The 12,703-nt window shown below is 34.3% G+C and overlaps 2 protein-coding genes across 2 annotated transcripts; one reads left to right on the top strand and one right to left on the bottom strand.

Annotated features, from left to right (window-relative positions):
• Positions 1 to 1,084: 1,084 nt before the first annotated feature.
• On the bottom strand, positions 1,085 to 7,833 carry LOC132544407 (coiled-coil domain-containing protein 137-like). Its single transcript, XM_060207998.1, has 7 exons — positions 7,714 to 7,833; positions 5,500 to 5,645; positions 3,391 to 3,545; positions 2,840 to 2,910; positions 2,394 to 2,479; positions 1,732 to 1,823; positions 1,085 to 1,298 (listed from the first exon to the last, which is right to left on the bottom strand). The coding sequence occupies exons 1-7, from the start codon at positions 7,797 to 7,799 to the stop codon at positions 1,086 to 1,088; spliced, it is 849 nt and encodes a 282-aa protein (XP_060063981.1). The 5' UTR covers positions 7,800 to 7,833; the 3' UTR covers position 1,085.
• Positions 7,834 to 7,918: 85 nt separating this feature from the next.
• On the top strand, positions 7,919 to 12,278 carry LOC132544409 (uncharacterized). Its single transcript, XM_060208000.1, has 3 exons — positions 7,919 to 7,987; positions 9,668 to 9,758; positions 10,461 to 12,278. Exon 3 carries the CDS (start codon positions 10,477 to 10,479, stop codon positions 10,990 to 10,992), a length of 516 nt encoding a protein of 171 aa, XP_060063983.1. The 5' UTR covers positions 7,919 to 7,987; positions 9,668 to 9,758; positions 10,461 to 10,476; the 3' UTR covers positions 10,993 to 12,278.
• Positions 12,279 to 12,703: the final 425 nt, after the last annotated feature.

Here is a 12,703-nt window from a genome sequence, read left to right as displayed (position 1 = left end):
TTCAAGCGCCATACAAGTGTTTTTGGAAGGGCAAATGGCAACCATTCTAATCCAAGCATTTGGATTTGTTCAGACTGGGCACTTGGCTAGAAATTTGACACTAGTTAGCCTACCACTGGTCCAGGACATAGGATTGAAACTAACGAGAAATCTCTTTTAATGATGGCAAAATGACCGTTGGTGTACTTCAATATTCCTAACTTGTATGTCTGCTACATAGTTGTCTCAGCTGCAAGACAGAAGCAATGCTACATGCACCTGAAGCAAAACAGTGTTGGGTGTGTATACTGCAGGCCCTGTATAGGTAGGCAGACATTGCTATATATACATGTCCATTTCACATACAGGAGGAAAAATATTGTCAAACTGAATACCTAGAAATGTCAATGACTTCTATTGTAAAAGCAAAATTTCGTGTTATGATAAAGCTTGCTAAGTTTGAGAGGAACGCCAGTCAAGAGTGCTGAAAAGAACAAACTCAAAATCCAAGATGGCAGTCTGTCAATGCATAAAAATGAACAAATTTAAATCTGAAAAATGATGTAATTGTTAATTTCTCCGAGAGAAAAAAATGAAAATTGTTTTAAGGACAGACAAATGAAGGTTTAATTGAACAGCTCCCCCTTCTGATCACATAGACTTAAAATAACCTTCACAAATCAAATCCAAAATGCCATCCATGAAAATAGTCTACCACATTTAAAAGGAATAAATAGAAAAAGGTCTCTTCTGTATAATGAAAATAAATCTTTAAGAAAAAACCTACAAGCTGCTTAAATTCAGGAAGTAAATCTTTAGGATAAAAATGGTGGGACAGATGAATGGACAAGACGATATAAGACATCCTGTCAAAATTCTTGATTGGTACGTAAATATCAAAGTGTTTACTGCAGGATGTTTGCATCACATTGTCTTTCTTTTTAAAATGGGGCAAAGCCACAATTGGCCAGGTTGCAGGATGAGTGCGAAGTTATATATCATGTTCAAATGTTCAATGTTCAAAATAAGGCAATTTAAACTTCACAATCTCCTTGTAGGTTAGAAACATGCACACAAATTGTAAAATACAACAAAGACATCGACAATCAGCTAGGTGTTTTATTTTGTTTGTCTCTGAGTTGTCTATACAACTTAATTGCCTTGTTTCGTTCACTGTCCATAGTGTGTTGCTGTGAAAGGGACATTTGTTTTCGTTTTAGTGTCTGACCAACTTCACGTGATGACAGTATGCTTCTTCCCAAGCCCTCTCTTGCATTGCCAGCAATAATCTCCTTCAGAAGTAGAGATTTCTTACCAGGCTAGAACATAAAGTAACATGACTTTACAAATGACATACTGTTCATTTAAAGACAATACTATTTATACATATATGAAACATGATTTGGGTAACAAATAAGATGCATGTACACCCACAGGGTTTACCTGTGGGACAGTGATTTAAAAAGTCTGGGAGGATAAAACAAATTTGGGAGGACGGACAAGTATGATTTCTGTATGCTTGAGTTTTGAAAAATATCATTTGATCTTTCAATGACACATGACAATATCACATTTCAAATGTAACAATTTACTTTTCATCATTTTCCATATATCCTTAAATGCACAAACAATCATCAAATTGTAACTGAAACAGATTCTTTCCTCTCCCAAAAGCTTTATGCACAAAATTTATGTCTTCCAATCTACAAATTTTCCTAGCACTTTTTGGTGAAAGAGATGAAAATTACCAACCCTAGGAATAGCATCCTTGGACCCAGGTGCTTTTTTTGGTTTAATCTTCAAGGTGGGTGGTGCCATAGCAACCTCTCCAAATCGTACTTTATCTGTAAATAACACAAACAAATTGACAGGGTTATTGTACATGGTTACATTTAATGGATACAATAAGGTGATACATTTGGGGGACAATCCCTCCCTTTACCCCAAATAATATGAACAATAAAAGAAATGAAGTGTTGTACATTAAATCAATCTGACAATTTACAATATTACTATGCATTGCACAGAATTAGAGAACAACTTCATCCAAGACTTAACGACAAATAGTAGAAGGTTACAGGTCAGCCATTTCCCTCTCAATCAGTATCAAAACTGAAAAATGCACAACTAAGTTCCACCAGGAACCTACAATCAATCACTACTTCTGTATTATCATAAATAACTTTGTTAGAGTCTAATAAAGACTACCTCCTTCCATACTTTTATACAACCATCCAAACCCTGGACCACAGAAAAGTAACATGTTTGAGAAAGATCCATCAAGCACTGCTTAAGAAATGGAGATATTAAACAAAATTTACTAGCAAATGAATGCATGATGAACCGAGAACTAAGAGCACAGCCCAACCAGTAGAGAGAAGGAGGAGGTCTTTATATACCATACAAATAATTACCATTGAGATATGAGAAATCCCCTTTTTTCTCCATCTGGTGTTCCAGTTTCTTTTCTTTCTTATGAGTTTTCTTTTCCTTCAGTCTCCTGAAATGAAAACAGCACAACTATTTTCCAATTTACCTTTCTCACCACATTAGAATGAAAGAGGAATGAAATTCATGATATTGATAAAGCAAAGGAATACACATCCATAAGAATAGCCTGTAATTCAAACTTTTGGGGTTGCTTATCCTCCTAGGTCCTACAAATTAAATCAAGAAAAGGAATACACATCCATAAGAATAGCCTGTATTTCAAAATTTGGGGGTTGCTTATCCTCCTAGGTCCTACAAATTAAATCTGATTCAGATTTTATTTATCTGTTTGACATACTAATGTATTTCTTAAGAGGTCATTATACAAAAATGGGTTTTTCCATTTTTTTCTGTACAGAGCATGACTTACATTTTTTTAGCACTATTCATCTTTTTCTTCTTTTTCGTTATGTTTCCATTCTCAAGTTCTTCAAAGTCGACCTGAAACACATCACAATATTTATTTTCTCAAGTTCTTCAAAGTCGACCTGAAACACATCACAATATTAATTTTCTCAAAATCCTAAAAGTTTACCTAAAACACAGCACAATATTAATTTTCTAAAGATCCTCAAAGTTTACTCAAATCAATGCAAGGTATTTATTTTTTATCCTCAAAGTCGACCTGAAACATAGCACAATACTAGCATTCTATCCTCAATGTCGATCTAAAACTTTACATGATATTAATTTCCTATCCTCAAAGTTGACCTAAATCATTTCCACTGTGCTTTGGATAATTTCTTTTTGTTTTGTTGAAATCTTAATGTTCTGATTACTGATGTTATATGACCAATTCATTGTTAATGCAATGTAATGGAGAGGAGTGGAGGGGAAGGGAAAGGGGGAAAAAGATTCAAAATGGGGAAAAAAATAATAAATAATGAAAATGGTTGATACTAAGATCTTTCTAGGGTTTACCTGATATTTGTCTGACAACTGTGATGTCAAAATAACTGCCTTTGTTTCTCTATCAACTCTTGCCATGAACTTTCCCTCACTTTCATTTCTATGTTGAATAAATCTTGGTGCTGGCATCATAGGCTTTGTCATGCCTTTTTCTGCATGGTCGTCATCTGAAATAAAATGGAATGTTAGAAAAAGTCATAAAGAATGTCTCACACATTAAGTCTCTTCAATAACCAATCAGTCACCAGGTACAACATCGAAATTTAAAAATTGCATTGGTGAATGCAACTTTATATATCTACCACATGAAAAGACAACGTGACATGCTTAGCTAAGGAGTTTGCATGTTAATGGAAATCTATATGTTCAACAACATATACTTATATATGTTGTTCTCTCTAATAATGGAAGGTCTATGGAGGATTCTGAAAGTGCTACTTGCTATTAATGGTAGTTCTAAATACAGGACATAGTAAAAAAGATCTGATTATTGACAGGTGGTACATTCTACGTACATATATTACACAACAGAACAGTAAAATCAATGAGAGAGATCCCAGAGTGATCTTGATGCCCACCATTGTTTGAGCTGTATTTGACTGTAAAATCTTAAATGATTTCCCTTCCTTTTTTTTGCCATTCATTATATAAAATTTGAAAATTCTTTGAAGAAATTGGGATAATAATCTTTAATGTCAAATTAAAAATGACATGACAATCAGTGCCATTTTTTTTCTGATCAATCCTGAAATTTAAAGGGCACAACTAAGGACCAAGGGAAACCTATAAATGAGATCTGATAATAAGAGACCCAAGAGCCTGAACCATCCTTCGAGTCACAATACTTCTTGTAACATTTCATAGAAATGATTTTGTTTAAAAAAGTAAGAGAACTTTAACTACATTGTATACATAATGCAAATGTCTTTGAAGTTTCAATCAATTGGACCCATTTTTGGCCCTGCCTATCAGTCCCTGGGGGTCAGCTGTGGTCAGTATGTGAATCTCATCAAACTGTCAGCTTATAATAATAATTCAAACTAATTTGAACTATTTCTACAAGAAAATAAACAAATTATGCTCAAAAATGTAATTTTCCTATGTTAACTGTAGTAAATTTTACCCCTCCTCAGGGAAAAAATGTGAAGCCCTGGGAACATGAAATTTACAATTTTGGTAAAGCACCATAAGAAATGTCCATATCTAGATGCTGAGGAGAAGATTTTCAAAACTTCAGTCAATTTGACTCATTTTTGGCCTCGCTCCTCAGTCCCTGGGGTTAGCTGAGGTCAATATGTGCATCTCATCAAACTGTCCTCTTAAACTTATAATTCTAACCATATCTGAACTATTTCCAATGGTAATGAACAAATAGTTTTTAAAAATGTAACATTCCTACCCGGTATATAAACAATTGTAAACTTTACCCCCTTCTCAGTGGGAAATATGAGACCCTGGGATCATGAAGTTTATAATACTGGTAAATCATCTGAAAGCCTTTCCAGTAATAAAGAGTATTTGATTCTACACTACCTGGGATTTGAGAAGATGTTTGAAGTTTCAATAAATTTGACCATTTTTGGCCCTGCTCCTCAGGCCCCTGGGGGTTAGGGACCACATCATTTAAAATTTTGGTGTGCCTTTAGCTATCAAAGGCTTTTGTAAAATTTCATTGAAATCTGTTCATGAGTTTTCAAGAAGAAGTCTAAAATGTTAAGTTTACAATGCACAATGCATGACACTGGACAAAAGGGGATTGCAATAGGTCACCATGAGACTTTGTCTCAGATGACCTAAAATCCATCCAGTCCTTCCCAAGAAAGAGTGATAACAATTTTCATAATCAAAATATAAGATCTTTCAGCTACTTTGTTTTCCAGATCAGCCCCAAAATCAAACAGGTACAATGGGGGACAAAAAAGAAAGCTGTATATAAAATTTGGGAAAAATCTATCAAATTTATGACTGTCAAAAAATTGTATGGTAGCCTATGGGTCATCTTCGTTTTTTACCAAATCAGTCTGAAAATGGCCTAAGGACAATTTGACTGACCACTAACCACGGAGGGAGGGCTTTTTGAACAGCCTGCCACCTAATGATGGTGGGCTAAAAATGCATTACTTTTCTGTTTTTTAAACCTATTTCTTCGGTTCACTTTCTTCTCTGGAAAACTTCCTTTATGATCTATGAAATATTGTAGCTTCCTCGGTATTTCTTGTTCCTCTTCATTTTTAGGAGGCTTGTTTGCCGTTTTGTCTTGCCTAAAGCTGAAATAAATTAAAATGGCATAATATACATGTGCTAAAGGCAGTAAAACAAATAATTTAGCTGTTTGCATCTCCTACATATGAGACTGCAGATAGGCTTTGAAATTCTGACAGTAAACAGCTGCAGATAAACTGAGATACACATGCATACCTTATAAAAAGTAAAGACATCACTGTATAATATATTTGTAGATATATCACAGATTTCGATATTTAAAAATATCAGTTATTTTACATAGACCTCTTTCAAATGCACATCATGTATACAATTTGGAAATTATGTGATTGGAGCTCTGTAATTAAAAAACAGTTCTTTGTTTTTCCAGTGTTTGTCTAATTCATTTTTAAATTTGTTAATATTACTTGCTGAAATTACATGTTCAGGTAATTTATTCCAAATGGTTACCGATCTTAATTGAAAAAAAGTTTTTCCTTAGCATGGTTGAAGAACTCTTTGGATATATTGTTCTTGAGTTAACTCGAGGACTATGTCGTTGAGCAGCGTTATCCCATAACATTACTGAACTGCAGCATTCCTGATTGTATACTTCGTTAATAGTTTTGTAAAGTTCTATCAAATCTCCTCTTACTCTTCTGAAGGCTAATGTTGGTAGATTTAGTTTCTCCAGTATCTGGCTGTAGCTGAGGTTACTCATGCCTGGGAGGTTCTCAGTTGCCCTTCTTTGTATTCCCTCTGTCTTATTGGTGTGCTTTATTTGATATGGTGCCCATACGGGGCTCGCATAATCTATTTGTGAGGCATTGGCATAAAGGAATAAAAGACCTATGATCCATAAACTGGAAAGTTCTCCTAAGAAAAACAAACATGGAGCTAGCATTTTAAACTTTATCACTTATGTGATTATCAAAGGATAAATAGGTATCAATTATAACACTAATATCTTTCCCCTGGGTTACTGTCTGTGTGTCCAATTGAGGTGACATGTTGAGCAGAAGGTTTCCTGTCCTTGAGCAGTCTCATTACCCAATCTCATGTGTTTGCATTTGTCCAGGTACATTTCAAGGAGCCATGTGTGTAATATACTTATTAGGTGGTTGTGTGAAACAGTATCAAACGCCTTTTTGTATCCATATATATATACACAATCAATATACTGCCCTTTATCTAAAACCTCTGTCTATCTAATATTCTAAAGGTTGCAAGGGTGTTGATTTCCCATATAAGAAGCTATACTGCATGGTTGAAAAATAATTGTTGTTTTTCATGAACTTGTAGATGTGTTTTCTTATATCTGTTGCAGGATTTTGCTTATGACCAATGTTAAGCTAACAAGACAGCAGTTTCCAGTAGTTCTGAATCAATCTCTTCTTTTACAGTCTAGTCTGTCATTTCTTCATTAACCTCTTTTCGATACAAGCAAGGTGTGACTTCCTCCTCCCCTTCCTTCACAAAAACATTACTGAAAAACTTACAAAGTACATCTGCTTTATCTTTATCAACTGTGGTTTTTGGTGAATTTTCATCTTCTGGGTTTGAGTAGAGATCTCCAGTATTTGCTGTTGTTGTTGATTTTGATTTTATATAGTTCCAGATTGCTTTAGGGTCTGTTTTGGCTTTTTTAGCAATATTACATTAATACTGTTTCCTGAGTTTACGAGTAAGTTTCCTTACTTTATTTCTGAACTTATTATTCTCATTCCTTGTTGCTACATTCTTACTTTTTATTGCCTTCTTAGATAATGAGTGTTTTTTGTATGGCTTTCTTTGTCGTTTCATCCATGGGAAAGCTGTACTTATTGTTTCTTCCTATTGCAAAGATCTTTGTTGGCACATGATTTTCTACTTCTTTTAGTATACGCCTGAAGTTGATCCAGATGTACATGCTGTTCGGTGAATATGATGAGATATTGAAATACCTGCACCGTTTTTGAGTTTGCATACTAATGTGGTGAAGCTGACAGACAACAAGAATATACATAATATCGTGGTGTGATTGTGGGTTTTCTATATCCACTGTAAGACGATCCTAAATCGGCGGGGGTTGGAGGGAGAATGATCTGGTTTTAGTTAACAATTAAAATTGTAGGGATTTGTCAAATACGTTACCTCTTTCTGTCACCTTCAAGTGACGGGTCGAACGGTAACACCTTCTTATGTTTTCTGCTTTTCTGTGGTTTACCAATTTTACCCATGTTTACCCTAAAGGCGAATTAAAACATAGCCGTGCACGTTGTTTATAAATATTTTCCCACTTCCTGTGAATTACGTACCAGCACAATAATGATGACGTAGTTCACACTTCCTGTTTTGCTCAAGAGCATTTCCAGTGAATAACATATGCAAGTACTCGGAAACAGAAATGATGTAAAGCTTTTTAGTGGTGAGTTTTTCACTAATTGGATAACATACAGTTGTACATGTACACTATGTTTGTACATAAATATATGATCAACATGTACGTAATACTTTACTTTAGTGCAAACTTTTCTGTAGAAACAAACTCCGAATGATACCAGTTGTCGAATACTAATACCAATCACATTAATACATTTAGTCCTATGAGTTCGAACAATCTCAACTCCTGAACATGATAAACAGCGCAAACAAACGAGCTGTGAACGAACATTCAAACAGTTTAAACATAGGCAGTCCTCACTAAGCACAGCAGTAATTGATAGTGGTGTAATGATAGGTCGACATCGATGCGATAGCTTTGCTCTTGATAGCAATAAGTTGATAGTAAAATTTCAAGTTAGTAGCTATCGCGATGGTTTGTTCAACTATTCATTGTCAACAATCGTTTCGATAACTAAACAGAAACGATACTTGAAAGCAAGATTTTCACGGAGTTACTGCCAAAAGGCTGCAAGCCTTCATTTATTTATGAACACGTCATTGGGACCTCAATCCGATTAGCACTAAAAACAGGAACAGCACAATCACCAATTTAGAATGGAAACAGAATTTTAATCACAAGTTGTTACATTGATGATCTTCAATAAGTGGTACATCAAATTAAATCTACAAACTACATTTCCATCAAAACATATCAGAGCATACATGAATTTCTGAATTCAAATGCTTGAAAAGAGGCAATAAAAATACACAAAACTGTATGAAATATATTTATTTAACAGGTTTTACATCCACTATTGTGGCCTTTTGGCCTTTCATTGGACAAATAAAATATGATGAATCTTCTTGGCCCTCTCTGTGTTACATGAGTGGGTAGATGGGGAAAAGCAAAGAAACAGCACATGTGGATGTTTGTCACAAAATGAGCTGACACAACACAGGAAAGAAACCCAGACATGTCTGGTCATTGATGACCACTAATGTAAAAATAATGACCAACAAGTATAGCACTCCCCAAACAAACACACCCACCATTGACTGTTGATATAGATATAGGAAGACAAGCAGACTTTGGCTGTGAACAAATATTTTGAGACACAAAATTGTTTACTCTTTAACCCACCATCATCAGATGATTTTGGTGTGGTTGGAATACAAATTGGCCAATAGACAGCCATCTTGGATTCATTAATTAAGTTTGTTATCAGTTTTTCTTGAAAGTCCTGGATCTCTCTCAAATTTCATATGTATGTTTCCCTTGGTCCCTTATTGTGTCTATTTGATTCTGGGACATATCAGAAAAACAAAATGACTGGCAGGTGGACATCTTGGATTTTTACATTGAAAGATTGTTATGGCTATTTAGTGAGAAGAAGTACTGGATGTATCTTTCTTAAATTTCATATGTAGGGTTCCTCTCAGTCCCTCATTTTGCCTATTTGATTTTCGGACTGATGAAAAAAAACCAAATGGCTGACAGGCGGCAATCTTGGATTTTGCCTAATAAAGTTTGTTATTGACATTTTCTATGGGACCTTTTATTTGTCAATATTTTCACCTGGAAAATTGTTATATGACTTGTATTTACCTTTTACACAACTTCTCTTGCATTGGTTGAATTCTAGATTGATAGCAATTTATTTCAAATAACTTTAATAATGATATCCTATTTTATATGTCTCATATTTCAGTTTTCATCTTTCAGCATACCATCATCAAGATAGAAGACTTTGCTATAGACAACATGGAAATGAGTCAAGCATCACTTCATACAAGGGAGTAGATGTATAACAGGGGTAAGTAATTGTTTTAATGACCATTAGTTTAGAAATAGAAAAGAAGTATGTAATTATGGAGACTGTTTTGACTGTTGTTTGGCGGGACATATTATACAAATGTACAATGGATTATAAGTATGGTGCATAAAAAAAGGAACCTGGAAGCTGCAATTCAACTTATATTGATTTTTCGCTAAAGCAATGGCCTCAAATACTTTATTACTGAAAGCCCAACTAGCTAAATTCAGTATTGTGCATTAGATTTCATTGTAACTTGGCACAGTGAAAGTATGTTGTATGTCGACATATTTAGGATTGGGATTTTAATTTAAGACATTGTAATTAGAAAAAGAATGGTCATTTGCAGTTTTAAATAACCATTGTTTATATATCAACTGTATCTCTTTCTGAAGGAACTTATCAATATCATTATGATGATTCTATTTTATATTTAAGTCTGCTTTAAATACATGTACATACCAGGTAAGTGCAAATGTCTATGCTAGACTTCAGGTTTTTTCTGGTGTTAGGAAGGCATCTAGAAATGTGTAAACTGATAGAAACTATATTTTCCCCAGGTTTAAGTATGATGTACATTTCATGTATTCTTCTGTTGCCCTAAGATCTATATTTGATATACTTCAGAATAATAAAAAATGATTCAAATCAACATTTGTAGATGTAACACATGTATTAAAAATCTGTCCCTTCTTTATCCAGGTAAGGTGTAGAAGCTATGAATCTTCAAGTACTCAAGAACCCTTCTGGAAGAGCATTACATACTTACCTGAAACATCATTTCAGGCCACTGTATACATCAAATATTGATAAAGCAGTGCATGTTTGTTGTAAGTCTGGTCCAGACTCTTTAGTCTGTCATTCTGTTAAAAAATCTGCTGTTCTGTCATCCATTTGTGGATGTAGTGATAACTTGAAAGGGCAGCATTACAGTACAACCAATGGGATGGGACCACACAGTGAACCTGACGAGGTGGATCCCATACTCAAAACTGCGACCATCTCTGACACAAAACTGTCAAATTTCACAGAGATTGTTCCAGGGAAGGGCCCTCCACCAGAACCTCCCGTCGACTGCTGCATGAGTGGCTGTGCTAACTGTGTGTGGATCACATATGCAGAGGAACTAAAGAATTATTACTGTGATGGAAAAGAAAGGGCACTGCATGAGATTGAACAAATTGACAACCCATCCCTGAAAGCTTTTATCAAATTAGAACTAAGTCTTTTATGACAAACCTTTTAATGATATAGATTTTAAAGTCTACACAGAACATGGAGAATGTGACTGAACACTGGGTGTGAGATCTTCTCTGAACAAAGTACATAATTAGTGGTATTTGCAACAATTTCAATTATCTGTGATAAACATTATTAAGAAAAGATGATAATAACATCTAAACTGGACTACTTAAAGATGATAGCACCTTTATGTCACAGTGACTTGCCTGAGGTCAGAGGTCAGACAAATTTTCATTCGATTTAACCTTTTAAAGGTTGAATGATGGCATTCTGAGGACCCCTGTGCCACCCTGATAAAGTGTACAATGTTGTTTCCTTTCATCCAGAAAAGATACATGATATATCTTAATAAAACATGAATTATATATGTCTGCACTGCCAAAGGACAACCTGCAGGTCAATGTAATTATCTCACTTTCACCTTCAGCTGGAAGTCAAAAAATAAGTTGAAGCGAATTAAAAGACAGTTGTGACAGTCAGTGTAAGCAAATCTCTTGCTTTATCTGTAATGAGCAAGTTTGACCTTTTAGCATTATGAATACATATTACCTAGATACAAAACCATTTTGTGATGGCATGCATGCATTATGTGTTTTATTTAATTTATCTTGTTTGACTTTTATTTAAATGAATTTAAAACAATATTGTTGTGTTTAATGTTTAGTCACTGATATAATGTTTTAATAAGGCTGTTACCTAGTGTAAAGTTCATAGTTTAAAGTTAATGGCATTTTTTCAGTATTTTCAGTTTTAAAAGATATAATTTTTTAATGTAAAGATTTCATTTTAAGTCTGGGGATGTGATCATATTCCTAAATAAAAGATTAAAAGATTTAGGACTACTTCCTAATGTCAAACTTCATGCCAGGGAGTCGTGTTGTGTGTTGCATCTTAAATGTGACAACAAACAATTTTTAAATTCATTTCTTTGTGATATTGTAATAGAAGTTCTTGTAAGAAAACCAGAAGAAGAGGTGAAGAAAATGTTCCAAAATAACCTCTGTGTCCCATTTCTAATCTATGTATATGGTTCATTCTGAGTGTTGATACTACATCTTTTTCAAATAAGGGAACAGGAACACTCTGATCCCAGAAAGCTATGAGAAATAAGTGTCTATGACGATTGTGATGGACATGATCACTTCCTCTTTTAAAATTCATAGAAGAAGGACAACTCTTAGTAGACGATAACAGAGTTATCTCCAATGGAATATTCTTGTGATCACTTTACCTTTGTTTGTTTACTGTTATCAAAATTCAATAAAAATGACAAACTTACTTCAGGTTTTATTTTCTTTTGTTTTGAAAATGCTTTCGGGCAGACATAACATGAAAGAGAATATAATAAGGACGGTTTGTATTAAATATACTTTGTTCTGTGATATAGTATATTCCAGGTAATACTGTTGTAATTTATATTCTATAATATACTATACCTGATGTCTTACACTTGTTGTGTTACACCTGTTTATTACACCTGTTGTATTACACTCGTTGTATAACACCTGTTGTATAACACATGTATAAAACACCTGGTGTATTTCACCTGGTGTATTACACCTGTTGTATTATACCTGTTGTATAACACATGATGTATAACACCTGGTGTATTACACCTGTTGTATTATACCTGTTGTATTACACCTGTTGTATTATACCTGTTGTATTACATCTGTTGTATTATACCTGTTGTATTACACCTG

Source organism: Ylistrum balloti, unplaced genomic scaffold (assembly GCF_031769215.1).
Source record: "Ylistrum balloti isolate Yb309-2 unplaced genomic scaffold, AGI_CSIRO_Ybal_v1 Utg369796, whole genome shotgun sequence".
Lineage (NCBI taxonomy): Eukaryota > Metazoa > Mollusca > Bivalvia > Pectinida > Pectinidae > Ylistrum > Ylistrum balloti.
The sequence above is the reverse complement of the archived record's forward strand: the minus strand, read 5'-3'. Positions and strand labels throughout refer to the sequence as shown.